Source organism: Acomys minous, assembly GCF_964271855.1.
Source record: "Acomys minous genome assembly, chromosome: 13".
NCBI classification, from domain to species: domain Eukaryota; kingdom Metazoa; phylum Chordata; class Mammalia; order Rodentia; family Muridae; genus Acomys; species Acomys minous.
The window spans coordinates 82,739,877-82,762,484 of NC_140495.1; the positions used below are offsets into that span (position 1 = coordinate 82,739,877).

Consider the following 22,608-nt stretch of genomic DNA (forward strand, 5'->3'; position numbering starts at 1 on the left):
AGTCTAGCCCCAAACTTATGACCCAGAGAGCTAGGATTCCAAGCGCACACACCATGTGGGGAATCATGGAGTTGGCCTGGCCTAGCATGTCTCCAGAGGCTTTTCAGGTTAGAGGGTGTGGCTTCTAGGACACTGTATGCCTTTCAGTTTCTGAGAAACAGAGGTGCTCCCTCAGGTAGGGAAGCATTTAGGCTGCCTTATGCCTTTATATTCCCTAGAAGTCAATGAAGCATCTAGAAGTTTGACAAGACACTGGTCTTAGACACTACTATTGTATGTTCCGTACAGCTTGCAAACGTCATTGTATCCCGACAACTATCACTGTATTAATCCTGGCAGTCGCCATTATATTCTGTTTCTGATAAGGGTATAAACACCTGATTGCTAGCCATAAACTTGTCAGCCTCAGTCTTGTTGTGACCCTTCCAACTTGTGCATAATCAAAGTTCATTTCTCACTGGCACTATCAGTTAGCAATGCCCCGGTAAATAAAAGTAAGTGCTGATACTTACACCACCATACCTGTTTACAGAATCTATCCTTAAACTAGCTATACTGTTTTATACCTCTATAGCATTGTAGCTGTGTTTTTTTGTTTGTTTGTTTGTTTTTTGTTTTTTCAAAACAAGGTTTCTCTGTGTATCCTTGGCTGGTTGTTCTGGAACAGGCTGGCCTTGAACCCACCACTACATGGCTCGCAGCTGTCTTTTTATTGGCTCTCTTACTGGTTACTAACAGCATCTTATTCTGATTCTGACTGGAGCATCTCTTTAAGGCATATCTTCTTTGGAGAACTATTTTTCAAACTGCTTACATTCTTTCAAAACTGAAGTTTATGCTTTTATATTGTTGAGCTCTTTCCACAGTCTGGGTACAAGTCCTTCACCACATTCATGAGTTGAAACCCTTTTTTCCTTCTGTGCATTGTTTTCATCTTCTATATGTTGTCACTTGACAGTCAAATTATTCAATTGTTTAAAATCTCATCTATTTTTCTTTTTGTATTTATGCTCAGACCTATGAAACCACTACCTACAGGTCACAGGAATTTTCTTCCAGCTATAATCTTAAGTTCAGTTGATTTTCCTTCTTTGTAAGGCAGGACCTCATTTGGCCCAGGCTAGCCTTGAGTTTAGTTTATAGCTGAGGATGACATTGAACTTTTGACCTTCCTGCCTCTATCTTCTAAGTGATGGTATGGCACCATGCCAGATTTATTTGGCGCTGAGATGAAACCTAGAATTATGTGCAGTCTAGGCAATAGCTCTTTCACCTGCACTGTATGTATCTCACCCCTATTGATAGCTGACTATGATGTGTCTAGCTGTGAAACTGAGTTTAAGCTACTTGGAGTTAATGGACCTATTTTAATGTATATATGACTGTTTTTCATAAAAGTATGGACTATTTCTGCCGTTTCACCAAATACCCTGCCTTTCATTTGCCTCGCTTTTTTTCTGGTTCCTCACTGTTTGTATATTGTTACTATTAATGGTGCCCTGTAGGGTTCTGAATTTTGTTTATTTATCTTTACTTTTGTCTTCTTGTCCTCCAAGTGGATACTTTCAGACGATACATATTCAACTTCTGGGTCTGTATTCTGTCAGCACAAATCTAATATTGAATTTTAGAAGTAAAATTTTCACTCTAGTCATATTTTTCAACTCCTAAATATCTTGATTCTTCAAAAATCTTTTACTTATTGATGTTCTCTGTGGTGAAACCCTGCGTCCACTCATTTGGTCCTTACAATGGTTTCCTGTAGTTCTCTCAACACGTTTATAGGAGTAAGGTTTCTTTCCATCAAGTCTAATGCGGATGTTTGCTCACAAAGTCCAGACTGCTTTACCCAGGTATAAGCCATATTTTCCTGAATGCCTTATGGTTTCTATTGACACTGAGACATAACAGAAAGTGGCAATTCTGGAAGTCAGACCCCATGCAAGTCTACCTTCTGAGTCCACCCCTCTTGCTCTCTGTTGTTGTATTAGTGACTTTACTCAAGTGATTCTAAAGTCTCTCTCCATTTTGTGTGGTCACTGAAGCCTTTGCTTGGATACTTCAGTGGTCTGCAGATGGGCAAGACTTTCTTTTCTTAAGTCTTCGCCAGGGTTCTGTGGGTGTTGGGATGCATCAAGGATGTCCCAGCAGGCAGTTTATAACTGCTGTAGCCCTCACTTCCTGTTCACACAGAGGCTCAAGTCCATCCAGAGTTGAGCGACTATGTCTATATCAGCCTTCCTTGGACACCATCACAGTACTGCTCACACGTGTGGCCTTCTAGAATATGTTGGAATCAGAGAGCCCCTTGTTGACATCCTATTCATACATTGAAGCCCTTTTTGGCTTTTGACCTCTGACCTCCTTGTTAATCTTTTTTCTAACCGGTACTGTTGCTTTGGGCAGTTGTGATGTTTAAGGATTGCCAGCAGTTGCCTTCAGCAGACACCTCAGGATAGACTCTCTCATTTAGCAAGTTCTGACAGGGGCAGATGAAGACAAGCTTGACGGTAGAGCTGCTGACAGGTTAAGGAGTAGTAACTCACTGGGACCTTGACTTTAGGGTATTCCACATCCATCTGTCCCCGTAAAAGCTGTAGGGGGCTGGCTTTCAAGGCTGCTGTAGAGGTGGGTGCTAACAGAGCAAGAGATTCTATCTTTTTCTTGGAATAAAGGCTTTTTGGATTGTTGTAAACCTCTGCTTGGATTCCAGAAGTCTGGATCTATTGATTTTGACTTTTTTGGGCCACTGTCCCTTGGCTCCTGCTGCATTTAAAGAGAAAGCCTTTAGACATCTCAATGCCGTAAAAGCTTCCTTCTGTGGCTTGCTTCTGGGCTTGTCTTGAAAGTCTGCCTATTTTACATATACAGCCAGTAAACTTAGAAACTCATAGAAAAAGGAGTTTGAAGCACCATGACAAAGTTTTTGCTTTGACTTAACTATGCAGCAAGACACTGTTTTTATTTTGTAGTCATTACAAAATGGTTCTCTATAGTTCTTTGAACATAATTATCTAGTAAAATCAGATGTTTAAGTTTCTTCAGAGACAGTCTTCTGATTGCTTTTAACCGCATTTGAGCACAGATAATTTTTTCTCATCCTTGGCCTTTATAAATACAATGGTAACCAGTACTTTAGAAAGCTGAGATTTCTAAACAAACAAACAAACAAAAAGTAGAAGCCGGGTAGTGGTGGTGCACACCTTTGATCCCAGCACTTGGAGGCAGAGACAGGCAAATCTTTATGAGTTCAAAGGCCAGCCTGAGGACTGGGCTGTTACACAGAGAAAGCCTGTCTCAAAAAGACAAAACAAACAAACAAACAAAAACAAAAATGAAGAACCACAAACACTGAAAGGTTCTGTTTCTATAAAGTAGATTTATATGAATCCAACACCTAAGTCTATATGTGCATTTTGTTTAATTTAAAATCTTTTTGGTTTTATTTGTTGAGAGTCTGGAATTTACTGCATAGCTCACTCTGGCCTCAGGCTTGTGGCAGTACTTCTGCCTCTGCTCTGGAGGTGCTGAAAGTGGTGTATGCTACCATGTTCTACTAGAAGCACATTTTAAATGGAGATGAATGATTCCAAATTGCCTTCTTTTAGACTTTTAAAAGTTTGAAACTGAGCATTTTTAAAGTATCATCTTTGCAGAGATTGAACATATTTTATACATGTGTAAGAATATGTATTACTATGTATATTCTAACAAGTATCTATTCATATTTACTTATTTAGTTAACAGCATGAAAGGTAGACTGTACTGTATTTTTGAAGTCTCTTAGTAACTAGTAAGGCTGAGTATCTTTTATGACATTTTGGAAGGTTATATGAAGCTCTTTACAAATTGATTTAAAGATATTTTCTTACAATTCCTGAAATTGGCCGTGTGTGTGGGCCATACGTTTTGTGTGTTGTATGTATGCCCGTTACTTGTATGTTTCTTAACCTTAGATGAATATGGGACATTATTTGTGCATTTACTATAAAGCCTGGCTTTCTCCCCTTTCCTTCAGGAGTTACTCATCAACCCTGTACTACTTAAGCAGCTTTCCTGCCTGCGCTATGTCCTCCAGCACTCCCAGGGCCAGGAAAGAGGCATCATTGTTCTCTTCAGAAAGCAGCAGTTTTTGTTTCTAACTTCCTTATTAATTCAAATCATGTAGATGGCTACTTTTCTAAGTGGTGAAGTGTACAGGCATAAATTAAAGTAGTACTTGGGAATGGGGAGAGTGAACAAGAACTGGAAAGAAGCTATGTCTGCAAGTGTGGACTGACAGATTACAACTTCATGAAGTGGAGAGGTTGGAATGTTGCAGGTCTTAGAGCCCAGTTATTTATCTTGGGAGTCCTTACCTTCACAGACAGCCATTCCTGGCCAGCTCTATGTCAGTTAATGTTCTTGGACTAACAGATAAAGCTTCTTGGAATGTATTAGCTTAACAAAACCCAATGGCCTACAGCTGAGATTTCTCCACTTTGCCATAACCACCTACTTAACGTTCCCAGCAATGTATTTGAGAAGAAGCACGATTTATGATTTTCTTTGTTCTGTTTCTAAGAAAAGTTCATGAACTCACATCCATGCGGGAACATGGAATTTGAGGTCATTTGTTCCCAGGATGCGATCATTCATCTTTGGCTCCAGAATGCTCTCCATTATGTTCTCCAGGAAGAGAGGGGATCTGCTGGTAGACCTGAGTTCTTACAGGTGCCAAAGTCTAATACAATTTTCCTGTAAAACTGTAAATATAAACAGACCCCATATGCTTCAAGGTCCTCAGGTTTACCAAGGAGAAATCTGTTACTGCTTGGTGGCCATCTTCTGAATAAACCTCCTCCTCGGCGCCTTTCTGGAAGCCTTCAGCTGCCGCCTTAGGGAGTCCTCCAGGTCTCCTCTGGGGCTTCTAGAGATGGGCATGCTTCATTTTCACTCTGCCTGTTAAGCTGTTTTCAGTCTCCATGCCAGTATGTTTCTTTTGCTCTGGGAAATTTTCCTTATTGCTCCTTTGATTATTAACTCTACTTACATTCTCTAGACTCTCAATACTTGACGTTATAGTTCAAATTCATAGTTAATCTAAATTCCAGATAGAATAATTTAAATTTTATTATACCCTTAGAACACATTAGTACTTGTGGATTATTATAGCTCATTTTTTCTCATTTTCTTCCAAAATGGAAGAGTTGTGAACAGTTACATACATCATATTTTGTAAAATGTTAGCTGCCTTGAATATTTTCAGAAAGAAGGCACACGGCGTGCATTACACAACCATGCACATCTAATCCATTCACAAGGAATGTGTCACCTGTAAGTAAAATTTCATTATAATCCACTGGAACTTTGCTCCATTAAAAAAAATCAACAATATCAAAGGACAAAATCTTATTTGTATCAATCAATGATTTCCATGGTTAAATGATAACAAAACTAAGAAATTTTTGATTCTAGACTTCAAGTGTGTAAGAAGAGTACTAAGCATCTTCTTCCCACCCTTCCTACACTCCTACTTTTTGGGCTTACTTACTTTAGTAGTAGAAGTCAGAAAGAGGAACAAGACACTGTACAGGCATTGTGAGTATAAGCTGACTATGGTACATATGAACCCATCTAATCCTAAACATGCCACGAGGTGCTTATAGAAAATCGAGGCTCAGGAAGTTTAATTCATTAGCTTAAAGACACGAGCGCGCGCGCGCGTGTGTGTGTGTGTGTGTGTGTTAGCATAAGTCAAAAAGATTTGTGTAAGCTTTAAGACTATCCCAATAGAAGTAACTATATTTCTGAATCCTGGGTGTCACATAAAAACTTTGCACAAAATGTTTTTCCTTCCTTAACTATCTAAATTAGCTTGATAATATTTTTGTTATTTTAGAAACACCAATGTTTAGACCTTACAAAAGTAGACACTGTACTAAGTTACCTCCAGAGATCTTCTGAAAACATTTCTGCGTGAGCAGTCCTGTCTTGGGCTGAAGAGTTTTCAGAAAGAACAAGGGCACTGGCGTGACGCAGTGGGGTGACTCCCCAGTCATCACTCAGCCAGGGGCTAGGTGTCTTCAGCATGCCCACGACCCAGAAGCTACAGAGAGGCTCTGGAGCTGTACACTAGATATGAAGCATAAATAGTAGGTGTACTACACTAGATAGGTAGGAAGCACATAGCTGTGGTGCCCTGGATCCAGGCTACATTCTGCTGATCCAAGGATCCCCTGGAGTGGGCTGTGGCCTTCTCTGTACCTGTCAACATACAAAGCAAATGGCTGTGTTCCTCCTCGAAGTCCAGCAATGAAAGTTATTTGTCAAAAATCTCTTAGGGGCCTCGACTGGCAGGGGATGAAGAAACAGTATACTTTATGTTCCTGCTGTGTCTTGTGGATAATATTTTTGTGTGTTTCCTTTTTCAAAAGACTCAATGCGATGAACAAGAGCTCGAGCATATTTCAGACAGACAGGCTGAACACTAGTCGATGTGAGTCTAGACACGAGAGATGCAAAAGCAAAGTAATCAAAAGGCTCATTCATTAAGGACAGAGGTAAGAAAGACGGTCCAGGGAGTGAGGAGAAAATGCCAGGAGCAGCTTGGCCCCGGCTTGACTTCATACACGAGAGCACTGGAAGCATCTGCTTGTTGCCATGAGCAGCTGAGTGACACAGAGTGTCAGAGCTTGATCCGTACTCACTACAGACGTATGTCTTGATGCCAGGAGACAGTGACTATCCTGCTCTAACCCGACTGAACAAGTCAAGCACTGCTGGATTGCCTACTAGTTTCCAAAAAGAAAAAAGGAAAAAGTGTCTAGAATATCAGAATAATTAAGAAGTATAGATGTGTTGGCTATTTTACAATTTGCCTTGAACAAAAGGCTCCTTCATAATTTGATTCTAAAAACCAGGAAGGTGTTTGAGACCATCACCGTCAGTACTTGAGCAGGTACAGGTACCGGGACAACGTAAAAGGAACTTGGATTCGCCTGTTCCAGTTGCTGTCTCGGATGCTTACTGTCTCTGTCTGCTAACCTAGGCCTAGTCCTGGAAGCTTCCAGCCTCCACACAATCTAACCCAGGCCTAAAACCTTTTCAGCCTCTGAGACTTATTTCTTAATTAGCTCACCCTCTCTTGTTCTTACTGAGCTCTTGCTGGCTGATTCAGTTCAGCTGTTCTGGCTCAAGCTCCTCTCCCAGCTGATTTACTCACTCTGGCTTTTCTCCTGGCCCTTGGATTGCTCTGCTTGGCCTCAAACTAAATCCAGCAATCTACTCTAAACTTCTGGCTCCTTTGCATTCTCTGGCTTGTTTGCTCTGTCTTCACCTGTGCCTAGCTTGTTCTCTCTTCAACCTGTCTCTCTATATCTTTCCTGGTAAAACTGCCCCTCCTTACCTCTGTCTTTTGGTTTTTTGAGACAGGGTTTCTCTGTGTAGCCTTGGTGTCCTGGACTTGCTTTGTAGACCAGGCTGGCCTCGAACTCAGTGATCCACCTGCCTTTGCCTTCACAAGTGCTGGGATTGCAGGTGTATGTAGCCGGCTTTTCTCTTAATTGACCCTTTAAGTAGGTTCCTTTCCCTCTCTCTTCTCCTGAGAGTTGGCTGTATCCTATTCTGTCAAATATTTCTCTGATTTGTCACTTTTTCTGCCACTGAATTATACACCACTTTCAAACATGGTGCTTCCTTCTATAAACTAACTTTCCCTTCACTGTTTGGGATTAAAGGCTCTATTCCAGACTGGCCTCGAACTCAGATCTGCCTGCCTCTGTCTCCTGGATTAAAAGTGTGTCTATATTCCAGCCGGATCACACAGACCTACAAGGTCTCTGGATGTGATTCTTGCCACATCCAATGCGTAACACAAGTGGCTGTTCTTATTCTCTCACTATAAACAAGAGGTTCAGTAACTAGCCAGCTCATCTAGCAAGGCAGTGATACAGGCAGGACTTGGACCCTGGCTAGACTGTAGGGCCCATTCTGGGCAAAGCTGCACCGCTCTGTTTCCCTAACAAGGCCTGTGTCACATAGCCAGTAGGAATCGTGGCCTAGCATTAAGGAGACATAGAACAGAATGAAGCCGTTTGGGGAAAAAAAAAAAAAAGAGGCCAATTCTAAGTTTGTTCTCAGAAATGACATCGGCAATGATAATGGTGGTGGCGGCTCATGGTGTTGATGACAACAACAACAACAACAACTCATTGCCTTATGGATATTACAGTTATGGCAAAAGACCGTGACTAAGCCCTGGCATGGTGGTTCATACCTTAATTCCTACTTGTAGGAAGCAGAGGCAGGCAGATCTCTGTGAGTTCTAGGCCAACCTGATCTACACAGGGGAGGCTAGCCAAGGCTACACAGTGAGACCTTGTCTCAAAAACAAACAAACAAACATACAAACATGTTGCTGGCTGGCTTGACATGGCTTGCTGAGTTGTGGCTTTCCACAGCAATCAAGGGGGCATTTTCTCAGTTGAGCCTCAATCCTTTCAAACAACTCTAGCTTTTGTCAAATAGAAAAAACCCAGCCAACACAATTTACCCCTTGTCATCTTGACACACAAAGACATTAGTCTTTTATTTTTTTAAGACATCAGTCTTGAACTATAATCTTTCCTTTCTCATTTGTCCCTAAGATGGCATATTGATATTAATACCATAATATATTTCAACTTTTTAAGTCCCACCTTCTTTTAAAATTCAAACACTTGGAACCTGGAAAGATACTAAGTATGCTGTAAAGAGACAAAGTTCCAAGTCTCTATAAAATATACAAAAAAAAAATCTCTCAGCTGCAGATTCCATGAAATCAAAAAAGAAGTTATATATTTATAACTCAAGGAGGAAGAACCAGGAAATAGTCACAATGAAATCAAAGCAAAATTAAACTAAAAAAAAAAAAAAAGAGAGACAAGACAAGACTGATGCCTGAAGCTCACAATCCTCTGGGCACCAAGGTCTGGGCAGCTCCACTGTTCTGGCTCTGCCACCCACAGCACAAGCAGCTGGCCTTGCCTTGTATGTTTTGTTCAGGCTGGCTCCACTCCACATCTGGGTGGTTGTCCCACTGTACTGGTATGTCCAGTATGCTGGGGTCTCCACTGCCACTGGGCTGCATCTTCACCAATCAGCTCTCCTGGGCTCTCTTTTGGACTTTCTCTAGACAAGGTGCCAAACCTCAATTTCTCTCCACTATCCACTTAGTGCTGGGGCCTTCTAACTGCAGCGGAGGCTGCACAGGCACCAGCGACAGGCCTCAGGTGCTTACCACGGCGTCTTCTGCCTGGGAATCTTTTCACACCAGTACCTAGTTCAGCTGCTAGCACAAAGTGCAGTCTTGGCCTGCTCTGGACCACACACTCTTTTTACAACCTGGAGAAAACACTTCCTAGATTGTTTGCCTCAGTAACTCTGGTCTCATCTTAATCACAGCTGATTCTTCAGCCCCATCTGACAATTATCGATTGGAACAGCAAAGCAAAGGTTTCACTTTAGTGGTTCTGGTCCCTTAATCATGATGATTCTTCAGCTCCTGTGGACCAGAACCCTAGGTTCTTAATTCAAAATACCATGTAAGTGGCTCTGACACTCTTTCCTTCCTTCGGAAACTTCACAAACTAGGCCTCTATAATCTGCCCTGCTCTCAGCATTATCTTTCAAGTTCCCACAACAACAGCTCATCAAGCTCTGAGTACTCAGTGGCTTTTCCAGCACAGAGTTCCAAAGTCCTTCCAAATCCTTCCATAACCTGATTTAACATGGTTAGGTCTGTAAAAGCAATACCCGGAACATGGTACCAATCAATTTCTGTCTTCATTAGGCTTTTTATCACTGTAATAGAACACCACAACCAAAAGCAACTCACGGAGGAAGGACTTTATTTCGGCTTACAACTCACACTCCCTCACTGAGCGAAGTCGGAGTGGGAACTCAGGCTAGGAGCCTGGAGGAGGGACCTGAAGCAGAAGCTACAGAGGAATGCTGCTGCTGGCTTGCTTTCAGGACTATCTGCCCAGGGACGGCAACTGCCCCTCACCACAGGCTGGGACCACCTACATCAATCACCAATCAAGAAAATGTACCACAAACTTGCCTAGAGGCAATCTGTTGGCAAATTGAGCTTTCTTTTCTCATATAACACAACATTTTTCTTGGTCAAGTTGAGAAAACCAAACCAAACCAAACTTCCCAAAAATCAATTAACCAGTTAACCAACCAAACTTAGCCACAACACTCATTTACTTAGTGAATTTTTGGAGCAAGTAGTCCATAAAATCACATTTTCAAGCTAAGGCATTTGTCGAGTAACAGTAATGCTAAGCACAATGGAGCTGTTCATCCACTTCAGGCTCATCACTCATCACTCTTACCAGTGGCTCGAGCTGGTACTTTTTTTTTTTTTTTTAAATTTATGTGCATTCGTGTAGGGGTGTTAGCTCTTAGAGTTACAGACAGTTGTGAGCTGCCATGTGGCTGCTGGGAATTGAACCTGGGTCCTTTGGAAGAGCAGGTAGCGCTCTTAACCACTGAGCCATCTCTCCTGCCCCTAGAATTGCTACTTGTAAAGGAACTTCTTTGTTTAAAATTTTTTTTATTTCTTCTGTTGCTCCTGCAAGGAGGAGCTGTCTCTTATTTTTTATTGTGTTCTACTCCAGGTGACTTGGCATCTTACTTATTGTCCTAACAATTTTCTGCTTGCCATCTGCACTTGGACATTACTGTTAATTAACAGTCCCCAAGGGAGGTCATCTATAGACAAGTGAGCTCTTGTCAAATAAACATGACTCCCATCTTCGTCCTCAATTTCTCCCCACTAGAAGCAATCATATGAAACCTAATGAAGGCTACTCAGGGTATGTAATAGTACACTGCTTTGGGTATTAAATATATATATATATTATTTATTATATATATGTATGTGTATATATATGGCATAAATATACACAGAAATAAAAACTTTCAAGATATTTATGGCAATAAAATATCTAAAATGATATAAAAGAAACTTGATATCAAATCTTTAAGAAACAAATTTTGCAGTAACAAAGTTTATTTTGTGATTGAAATCTACAATACAAAATATAAAAGAAAACATCTAATTATTTTCTAGAAATTATTTATTGTTCTAACTCATGAGCCTATCATATTCCCATTTTTCTTTTAAAAAATCCACACAACTACTTAACTGTGTAGCTGTATGCTACACAGTAGCATGGTCTCTGATAGTTTGATATTCATTTCATTTCCTCATTTTCTTTATTGCTTTGCTCCTGTTCAGCACAGATTAAAGAGGCTGAGCTATTACCACTAACTGTTCTAGCTTGCTTTTACCTCTTCTCCCTTCACACTCTTTAGTAAGTCTGCTGAGGGAAGCACACGTGCCTTATCTAGTCCAGAAGATGCAGGGGCCATCTCCTTGTTCCATTCTTGCTGGGTCATCAGCACTGGTTAAAAATGCATGTGACGTCAGATGGCTGCAACCTTCCCTATTGGATTGATACCCCCTCTGTCACTGTGTGTGTGTGTGTGTGTGTGTGTGTGTGTGTGTGTGTTTGCGTGCGTGCGCGAGCTGGGTAATGGGGATTCTAAACACACTCAGAAAAAGGGCTAGTTCCCAACTAAGTTGTCTTGATTGGCCATCTTAAAGCAAGAGTAACATCCAAGAAGCTAGTGACACTATGGGGAACCATGGGACCAACAAAAATAGCTTGGCAGAGAACAGGTACTTCAACAAATGTTTCTTGGATAAACTTGAATGAATATTGTTGAATACAGTCTCAGTGAAAGAAAAAAGAATGATGAATGGTATTTTAATAAACATAGTTTATTATATGTATCTTTTAAGTTAAGCAAAACATGGTATGAGTTTAAATAATACTGTATTATTCTTATTTTAGCTTGTATTTGAATGAAAGAAACTTTAAGTCTAAATTTCCATGTAACACAAATATTTCACCAAAAAGGTGCGAATAAAAATTAATAAAGTGATCTTAAATACTTATGTTTTAAAATCCCATAGGAAGTACTGAAAATATATACACTTTTTGTATTTCTTAAACTAAACTCATGGATATATTAAAATGTTTTTCCTTTTGACTGTAAACCATTATCACTCACTATGGCAGTTTGTTGCACTGGTTAAATTGGATGACACAATTTTTAATATGAAGGTGATACTTAAAACGTTTTTAAAAATAGCTGTAAAAAAAAGACTGGTGATAATTTTTAAGGTAAAATATGGATAGTCATAGCATAGAAACAAATCTTGTAACAAATTTGTTAAATGTTACAGAGACCCTATTCAATAAAAAAATACCCTCCTTGTGCCAGCTATGCTACAGAACATAATGGTAAAAATGACTGCAAACATAGGTTGAATCATAATTTGCAAAGAAAAAGATTGTGCACAGTAAAGAGAAAAGCCACATCAGAGCCTGATGCCACCCAAGTCGAAACTGAGCGTAAACTTTTGTTTTACACAACAGTGCCACTTAGTGGCCAAACTATGGTAGCGGACTGATAGACCGGTAAGCTGAATGGAGGTAAGGCCAGAAATAATGGGTTTGGGAGAGGGTTGAGATACTGAAAGTCAGGTGGTGTGTGGTGAGTTAGCAAATGAGAGAGAGAGAGAGAGAGAGAGAGAGAGAGAGAGAGAGAGAGAGAGAGAGAGAGAGACAGAGAGACAGAGAGACAGACAGAGACAGACAGACAGACAGACAGACAGACAGACAGACACACAGACAGACAGACAGACACAGAGACAGAGAGAGAGACAGAGAGGTGACAACAGTACCTTGGAGGTCAGTTAGAGCCTGGACAGGAACAGAAACCTGAGCATCGCTTCCTGTAACTACATCCCCTAGATTTCATAAGAAAAAATAATTAGATGTAATAAAGGAAAATAGGCAATCTTTTGTCTTTCATATTCAATGGGGTAATATTTTTATCAAATTACTAGAAATATAGTACAGAAAATACAGTGAAAGCTTAGAAAAATATAAATTTCTTTAAAAGAATGTTTCCTATAGAGATTTTGTGTCTGTTATTACTAAAGGGAAAACACACAGGCTCCTACTACACTAGGGATTGGGAACCGCAACCAAAAATGATTTTCTTGAGCAGATTTTATGATATTACATATATTAGTGTGATTTTTAGATATCTTTTAAAAAAGACTTATTCAAATGTAAGTAATACAACATTTATTAACTGGTATTCCTGTATCAGAAAATGTTTTAGATTGAACTTTAAAGCACATAAATCTACCAAGCTCTGGTTTCTTGTTACCCAGTGAAAAGATTTCCAAGCTTACCACATGTATTTTCAAATGCATCTGTAACTGCACACCTTTAACTTGATATGCTTCTATAGGCAACATTTTATTACAAGTTGGAACGATAGTAAATGCTTATAATAAAGCAGTGTTCAAATATAAAAAAGAAAGATGTACATAAAGAAAAGGAAATAGGGATGGAAAAGCCCGTTTTAGTAACCCAGACAAGAAAGAAAAGGAGCACAAAAGTAGACGCCACCAAGATGGGTACACAGACACTGGATTCTCATCTCTTCCGTGTCCTTCTGGGGTGACAGTCTTCAACAATGAGGACAGCCACAGTCATCAGGGTCATGCCCTGCACAGTACTGTCTCAAGACTATTTTGAGGTTACTAAGCAAAAGAAAGCAAGTCTTTTAAAAGGCACCAGATTTCCTGTGTGTAGTCTATGATGTAACAGGCCTGTTTCTTCTTTAGCTTTTATAATACATATGTATTTATATATAATTGCTAATTAATATACTATATAATATAAATAATATACTGATTAACATATATAACTACACACACATATTTTAGTAAAAGTTGACTTTTGAATTGAAAAGTATCCCTCAGTATTCTTGTCACTTTAATGCACTGTGACCTGTATCATGGTCCTGTGTTATCAGCACACCATTTCTATGAACTGACAGCACACAGAAATGTCCTAGAAATGAAATAAAATTTGTGAATAGGAACGTATCCCAAAGAAGTGCTTTAAGTAAAAATGAAATGGTCACACCTGAGTTTTCATAATACAGTTAGCTAAATTGACTGATAAATGATGGGATGGATTTCTATACATTTTCAAGTCTATACGGTTACTTATTTTGCTATATAGATCTTCAAAGATCTTTTGGTCTCTACTGAGACACTAAAGACTTGTCTTAATATTTACTCTAAATGTTACTAGGAAATGGCTCTGGTATCTCTTTTCCCTTCATGGATACACAGACTACCCTATGCATTTTAAGTCACATGTGCATGGCTCTGGGTTGCATAACTTCCTGTTAGAATTGCAAGTAACTATATCGTATAAAAGCTATAATTTTCTATCTTTACAAACAACCACTTTTGAAAGCAACTTTCAAACTTTCCATCTGAGTACACTAAGAAGGCTGTCACATTATCTCTCCTCAAAGGCACTTGGTGGATGCTTCTGTCTGGACGGGCCTCCATAGTTGTCAGTGAGGACAGCACAGCAAGAGTTCTGTGGGAAAGTAGCATCCTGGGCCAGTGTTGGAGGGGTGCTCTTCAGTGTTAAGTTAATGGTACACTTGTCACCCAGAGGTTTCGCCACAGGTTTCAGGAGTCTGTAGACTCTTGTTTTATGTGAGAAAACAGTCAGAGCTTCAGGTATTGTTTACCAGAAAGTGCACAGAGGAAGGCCATAAAGCAAAAAGTCTGTCTCCATAATGGTTCTTCTGGCTCTTTACTTTAGCCAATCTTTTACATAAGTAGGAACACCAGCAGGGATTTTTGCTGTTAATATAGAAAGTAAGGAAGTTTTGTTGTTGTTGTTTTTAGGTGTGTGTGTGTGTGTGTGTGTGTGTGTGTGTGTGTGTGTGTGTTTCAGTGGGAGTTGACATAAGATGAATGAGCCAGAAACAAAATAGAAGAGCTGTTACAAAAAAAAAAAAAAAAAAAAAAAAAAACCAAGGGCAATTTCTGTAGGATAGGGATCAGTTAGGAAGTGCCTCAGTGCTGCTCCAGTGCCCACACAGTGCTGAAGTGCTCTGATGTCTCCTTGGAACTGGGGATTAGTATTCAGCAATTGTCCCAGCTCCATGCACTTCCTTTCTCACTTACTGTGATATTAATACTTGACATTTCCTTAGAGATACAACTTTATATTTCTATAGTCATTTGGCTTGGTTTCTCAGAAAATTTAAGCTAAAGCATTAAGAGATTCTCTGACTCATTTGCCTGCCATCAGTTAGAATTACAACAGACTAAAGCTTGTTATCAAAGCAATATTGAAATCATATTTGTTTAGAACAATAAAACAGTACAATTAAGAGATATATAAAATAACATTCATTTCCATTCTGGAAGTGGGCATGTCTCTTGGCATTAAGATACATTTTCAACATGTTAATGACTTGATATCTCCTTTTCTTTAAATCATGTATGACAGTCTACATTAAAAAGAAAAGAATGTAATTTTAAATGAGCATTCTCATAGAAGGTAAACTGAATATTCTAATAAGCCTTAAATACTAATCATATAAAACTTAATCTTTCATATAGACAAAGTAATATAAAAACTAAAAATACAGTGACAGCAGTGAAGGGCTTCAGAAGCACATGCATGTGCACACACATGAAAGACACATTAATTAGCATCACCAGGTACTAAGCTCCAATTTAAATGCCAATATGTAAAATCTTTATAATTTTGCACGTCATTAACAAAGTAACTTTTGTTAGTTCTGACATTACCATTACTATTGACTCCACTAAATACTGAACGCTGCTCTATTGTAGGTATTCATGGAACGCACGAGTCAGGTTTTGGTTGTGAGCCTAGCCTTTAACGGCTGAGCCATCTCTCCAGCCCACGAGTCAGGCCACAAACTGCTACGCTTTCTCGGCAGTTGTTGCCGTCATGTTGCTACTTCTTAGCCCCAGTGTATAGTTACTAGTCCCACCAATGAAAAGAAGTGTGTTTGTTTCTAACCTGCTACGGAAAGCAAGTGTGATGGCTCTAAATAAGATGCAAAAGGTTCTCTGTAGGCAGAGCTTACAGGGAGGAAGCACTGGGCAGGCCAGGAAACAAGGGAGATCAGCAAGGATGCTCAGGACAGTGCCTTCCTCGGCAAATGAAGTACCCTGCCTCCATCATCCCTCAGGTTTTCTCTGCTTCTATACCATTTCATGGCTGTACCATTTAGTGTATGGCTATGAATGTTTATTTTGGTTACTTAGGACTTCATTTAGCCGTTTTTGTTCTCCTAGAGGTTCAGTTTGTATTCCTTAGCAATGGAACAAGTGCATGAGATGAGAGGCCACAAACATTCCTCTAAATGGTTGCTAATGACTACTGTAGCCCATGTTACTGGGCCTTCCCACCTCAGATTCTTCTGAAAGATGGGAGGACTCAGAAACATTTGCGATGAAGCTATCAGACAACACTGATAGCTTCTGTCAGTCAACTGACGAGTTCTGTGCTAGACAGTTCATAGTATCATATAACACGGGCATCTATATAACAAAATGTAGAATGCACTGCAGTCCAAATGCTAAAAAATATCTTGTCAAATACCTCAAATGAACTTAGTCAAGAAGAATACAATGTCTAAGCTCTAACTGACAAAGGATCACAGACAACAGATTCTTAAAACTCGAGTTTTCATGGAGTTCTGCTTTTGAGATGTTGGTTTCTCACAGGAAAGTGAGAAAGTCTCAGGCTACTCATCAGGGTCTTTACATTTACTGGAATTTCCTCCTACCTTTGTTCAACTGTACCGGCATGCTTTCAGATTTCATCAGTCTCTGCTGCTGCTGCTGCTGCTGCTGCTGCTGCTGCTGCTGCTGTTGGTGCTGCTGTGGTTGTTGCTGTGGTTGTTGTTGCTGGAGCAAATGGTGCCTGGGGGCTTCTGTGGGGGTCCTGGTGGGGATGGTAGCAGAAAAAGAACTGCTGCTGTTGCTCCCAGGTACAGGGCCTGGAGCCGAGGCTGGAGAAATCAACTTCTTCCCAAAGTTGATCAGGCTGTTGGAGACCTTGTGTATATTCAGGGGAGCACCTCTGGCATTGGTTCTTTGAAATGAAAATGAGAAAAATCAAATGAAGTGGGTCAACATTCTTTAACTTGGAGGATAATGCATTTCACATATTCCTCTGGAATAAAACCAGCATGTCTAGCCTTGAAAGGGGCTGCTTACAAAGTCAGCTCTGCAAAGAAGAACAAACGCAATGTGACCACGGCATAGTAATGTGGCTTGTAGACCATGAGGATCGCCAATCACTCCCTCCGACAAGGCACATCTGGGCCAGTGCTTCTACTCCTGGACGCTCCAGCTAATAAGGGATCCCTGTGGTCTGACTTAACTGAGGGAGGACAGGCAGGGGAGACGGCAGGACATAGGAAGGAAAAGCTCTTCATCCTAGAGCCTGCTGGATGCCTCTAGCCAGCTGAGAATCAAAGAGTCTAAGAAAGCTCACACCATTTGCCTAACAGCTTCCTCTTCTCCTAACTATAAGCCTATGATCTTCCAGGAGTTTCACTAGAAACCCTTGTACTCACAGCCCCAGTGGCTCCTGACTTTACTTTATCAGATGATAATCCCATCCAGAGCATCTCTGGAGCTGCTTATAACTAACTCTCTTGTCAAACATAGGCAAGAAAGGTAGGAAGCTTCTTAGCAAGCTTTTGAGATGCAATGTGAGAGCCACTGACATAGCACTCATGGCTAATACTGAAACACTAATACAACTCTCCCTTTGTAAGCTCATGTTCTACTCTTGGGTGTGTCTTACTCTTTTCCCCAATTGGCACTCTTTCTCTTAGCCTTTGTGCTTGAATCTGTATCACCAATGTCCTTGTAACAAACCAGGGCTCTTCTTAGAGAAGCCCTACCTATACTCTGAGATGTGTCTTTCTTTCCTTGTGCCTCTTTACCTTTTATCTTTGGACTTAACATCTATATGAAAAAGCCCAACTCTGTTTCATACTGCGTTATCCTAAAATTCTTTTCTTGGCTGAAGACAAAGATCTAGTTTTAGATAGGTTGAGATCTCTATAATTAAGACTGATGAGGGTGATGTGTAGAGCTGTACTTCTGCACGTCTCCACCACTGCCTGGAGGACAGATTTGCTTTGGCTCTTGGTAAGTCAGTAGACACCTGGCTCCGCCACCTTGAGTGTAAGGCTAGGGAGAGTTGTCATGGTTGGAAGCACACTGCAGAACAGAGCTACTGACTTCATAGCAAGCAGGGAGACTAGACATGAAGGGCCCAGCAAAGAAACTCCAACTAAATGCTATCTCCCATATGCAACTCTCTTTTGATAATGTCATCATATTAGGAATGTATGAGCAATTAATACACTGAAAAAGTCAGAGCTCTCAAATGATCCAATTACTCCTCAATGGTTGGAGGCACCAGTTAAGGATTAAGCTAGATACAAGAAGCTTTTGGGAGGACTATTTCATATCCAAACCATATATAAAAAAAAAAAACCCACATAAATATGGCTCAGAGGTTAAGAGCACTGTATGTTCTTCCAAAGATCTTGAGTTCAATTCCCAGCAACCACATGGTGACTCACAACCATCTACAATGAGATCTGGTGCCCTCTTCTGGCAGATAGGCACACATGTGGGCAGAATAGTGTATAAATAAATAATAAATAAATCTTTAAAACCTACAAAGAGAGTTAGATACCATCTCTAAAGATCCAAAAGTCCATACCTGTTGTATTCTACCATCTAGTAGATACCAACCTTTAAGCATCCCTCCCTCCGCCAGTCTCCTCCTATCCCTCCCTCCGCCAGTCTCCTCCTATCCCTCCCTCCGCCAGGCTCCTCCTATCCCTCCCTCCGCCAGGCTCCTCCTATCCCTCCCTCCGCCAGGCTCCTCCTATCCCTCCCTCCGCCAGTCTCCTTCTATCCCTCCCTCCACCAGTCTCCTTCTATCCCTCCCTCCGCCAGTCTCCTTCTATCCCTCCCTCCGCCAGTCTCCTTCTATCCCTCCCTCCACCAGTCTCCTTCTATCCCTCCCTCCGCCAGGCTCCTCCTATCCCTCCCTCCGCCAGTCTCCTTCTATCCCTCCCTCCACCAGTCTCCTTCTATCCCTCCCTCCGCCAGTCTCCTTCTATCCCTCCCTCCACCAGTCTCCTTCTATCCCTCCCTCCACCAGTCTCCTTCTATCCCTCCCTCCGCCAGTCTCCTCCTATCCCTCCCTCCGCCAGTCTCCTTCTATCCCTCCCTCCGCCAGGCTCCTTCTATCCCTCCCTCCGCCAGTCTCCTCCTATCCCTCCCTCCACCAGTCTCCTTCTATCCCTCCCTCCGCCAGGCTCCTCCTATCCCTCCCTCCGCCAGGCTCCTTCTATCCCTCCCTCCGCCAGGCTCCTCCTATCCCTCCCTCCACCAGGCTCCTCCTATCCCTCCCTCCGCCAGGCTCCTCCTATCCCTCCCTCCGCCAGGCTCCTCCTATCCCTCCCTCCACCAGGCTCCTCCTATCCCTCCCTCCGCCAGGCTCCTCCTATCCCTCCCTCCGCCAGGCTCCTTCTATCCCTCCCTCCGCCAGGCTCCTCCTATCCCTCCCTCCACCAGGCTCCTCCTATCCCTCCCTCCGCCAGGCTCCTCCTATCCCTCCCTCCGCCAGTCTCCTCCTATCCCTCCCTCCGCCAGGCTCCTCCTATCCCTCCCTCCGCCAGTCTCCTATCTCACATTGTATATCTTGTCTTCCATGGTTTGCCAGGCTCTGTGTTATAAATGGGTCTGGCAGGAAGGACCAAATGAATATTTGTTATATAAACAATTATTTCCCAAATGATTCAGTTTTGTAGCATATCCCAGGGCTACTAACCATAAATAATTTTAGTTGTAGGAGGTAGTGCAACTCTATGACAACACCAAAGTTTTTATTTTTACTAGTCAACTCATTAGTAGACACTTAGCCTCTTCTCATAAAAGTGAAACCAAGGTTATTAGAATTTAGTTACCTTGACTTTTACTTTCATTTCCTTCTCTCATCTACCTGGTAGCACTTTCAAGTGCTATGGCAGTTATATGCTTGGCATTACTAGCTGCCACTCTGAAACAGAACCAATCTATAGTTCTGTAATAAAAAGGAAACACCATCATGTTTCTTCCTTCTGTAAAGTTTCCTCAGATGGCATTAGCTAATGCTCTGGGCTAACTACTGGAGGACTTACACTGTATTTGAGAAGAACAACTCAAATATAAAAGTGTTATAAAAGAAATATATATTTCCTTATAACACAATGCAGTGTAAAAATAATTTAATAAAAGTAATTCAAATGATTCCTTTTGTATTGTTTCATGTTTGCAGAATTGAGCTATTTAATATTTTTCCAAAATTTTGTTAAAATATTTCTTAATGGCAGTAAGGATATACAATGCTTAGACGCCACTTATTTTTCAGCTTCTACTAGCTGTTATTGAAGCAGGACACAGCCAATAGGCACACACCATAGCTAGGGAAAGACAAGGGTCTCAACCCATGCTTACTGCTTATAAACAATGAGTGAAATAAAAAGGACTCTGGACTAATGAGGCAGTCATCTCTGCTTCTGTCACTCAGCCTGCACATATGCCTGTTCCTAGTGAGTGGCAGCACATGGATGGCTGCCATGCTCAGCTGCATTTCAGTCTTGCTTGCGTGCAAATCAAGATCCATAATTCAAAGATATGAAGAAGTTTATAATGTTGTTACCCCTTTATATAAACAAAAATGTACCAGTCAAATTCCCATATTGCCAGTTGTGAAATTTATATGTTGATACAAGTACTAAGAAACAGCTACAGCATCACCAAGAGAGTACGGGTAACGCATCTTCATTACTACTAATAACCACAAAACATATAGATCAAGCTTGTGCTGAGAGATTTTTCTCTTCATCTGAACAGCTTTTAAAAAGAGATGAGCTTCTTTTAAAAATGTTTTTTAAAACATATTCTTCTTCATCTACTACTCAGAACTTTTAGAAGCATATTTTCTTTTTAAAACAACTCTTGAAGGCAAGTGTTTTTAAGATATAAGCAATGGCAAGTCATGTCATGTACTTCTAAGAAAAGCATGTCTTCCATGGTTTGTCTTTCAGGCATGACAGTTTTTACATCCAAGTTATTCAATTTAGTGCTTAATAAAGTAGCAATATTCTTCACATGAACTAATAAACACCTTACGATAGTACTAGAGGCTGTGGTATGCGCTATTAAGTCACGGGAATTAATGCAGTTGTCAGATTTGAAGGACGGTGGGGACCAGAAACATTGTAATGTACACTGCTGAAAGAAACAGCCAGAGGAATCTGGAGATAACAAGACATTGGATACCCAAATCTGTGTGACTGAAATATGACAGCACAAATAAGAGAGATTTAAAATAGTGCCGAGATCTTAGACTTTTGGTACTACCTTTTCCAGCAGCATTTTCAGAAGAAGCAAGAATCTCTCTGAGACACTCACATCATAATTCAGCTTTGATTGGACTATTTGGGGACTTCTTTTGCTCAGTTTCAGTGACTGCGGAAATGGGTGACTGGCTGTCTTTCCTACCCCTGGTTCCTCCCTCAGCTTAAACAGCTCGTCTTCACCACCTTATGTGCCAGAGTCGTGACCCATTTTCAGCCACTATCTAAAGCATTTCTGAAGCTTTAAACTAAAATGAAGCCTTTTCCCTAACAAAAATGAGCAAACAAAAAACATCCTAAAAAACCCAAAGGCCCCCAAAAGACAAACAACATTTGTTTAAATCACTAACTTTAATATGATTTTCTTAGATTCTTGCCTATATTTTTGAAAAAGAATAATTTTCAATTTATTTTGAAGTATCCCCATATCCTTCATTCATATTTACAATTTCCATGTTATTTCTTTTTACTGTTTCTTTCCCTAAATTTGAACACTTGGATTGTCCATTTAGTTGTTGACTACCTTATCTTTTTTTCATCCTCTGCCTGTCCAGTGATAGCATTTAAAGGCATATGCTTTCATCTGATTAATTTCTACACTCACTTTTCTCAAGTCTACTAACACAATTGTTATGTAGGTGCATGTCAACATTTTTAGATGGCTCTGTGTATTGTGTTTTTTTGTTGATTGAAAATATAATTATCAGAAGAATGAAGTGTGAAAATACTCTAGCTTTTAAAAAGTATTACAAAAACTACAAATTGGAAACATAGGTTGACTTAGATAACTTTTTATTTTTATTTTTTGCTAATTATTTGGAACTGGATAGTTTAAATAATCACTATGGTTCATTAAAAAGTCAATTTAGGGCTAGCAAGATGGTTCAGTGTTTAAGTGGACTGGTTGCTCTTCCAGAGGACCGAGGTTTAATTCACAGCACCCATATCGTGGCTCACAACCATCTGAAACTCCAGTCCAAAGGATCTGATATCTTCTTTTAGCTTTTACAGGAACCAATCACACCTGTAGTGCAGAAAATGTGCTCATAAAACACCCATTCACATAACATAACATCTCTAGTCATCAGGGAAATGCAAATAAAACTACTCTGAGATATCATCTCACACAGATGGAATGACTGCCATCCAGAGATCTGACAACCAATGCTGAGAGAGGGCAAATGAGGACAACCATTATGGAAA

At 40.6% G+C, this 22,608-nt stretch overlaps 1 protein-coding gene across 14 annotated transcripts in view; it reads right to left on the reverse strand.

Annotated features, from left to right (window-relative positions):
- Positions 1–22,608, reverse strand: part of TBC1D5 (TBC1 domain family member 5) — a 450,634-nt gene that overhangs the window by 80,997 nt on the left and 347,029 nt on the right. For 13 of the 14 annotated variants that reach the window (XR_014773989.1, XM_084754672.1, XM_084754671.1 and 10 more), the window contains 2 exons: positions 16,756–17,063; positions 12,785–12,850 (listed from right to left, as the gene is read on the reverse strand). Coding sequence is in view for 13 of the 14 variants with exons in the window: in XM_084754672.1 (XP_084610798.1) it covers positions 12,785–12,850; positions 16,756–17,063 (374 nt within the window). In the remaining variant the exon portion in view is untranslated. The remainder of the gene's footprint in view (positions 1–12,784; positions 12,851–16,755; positions 17,064–22,608) is intronic. The other variant, XM_084754673.1, reaches the window with a different exon arrangement.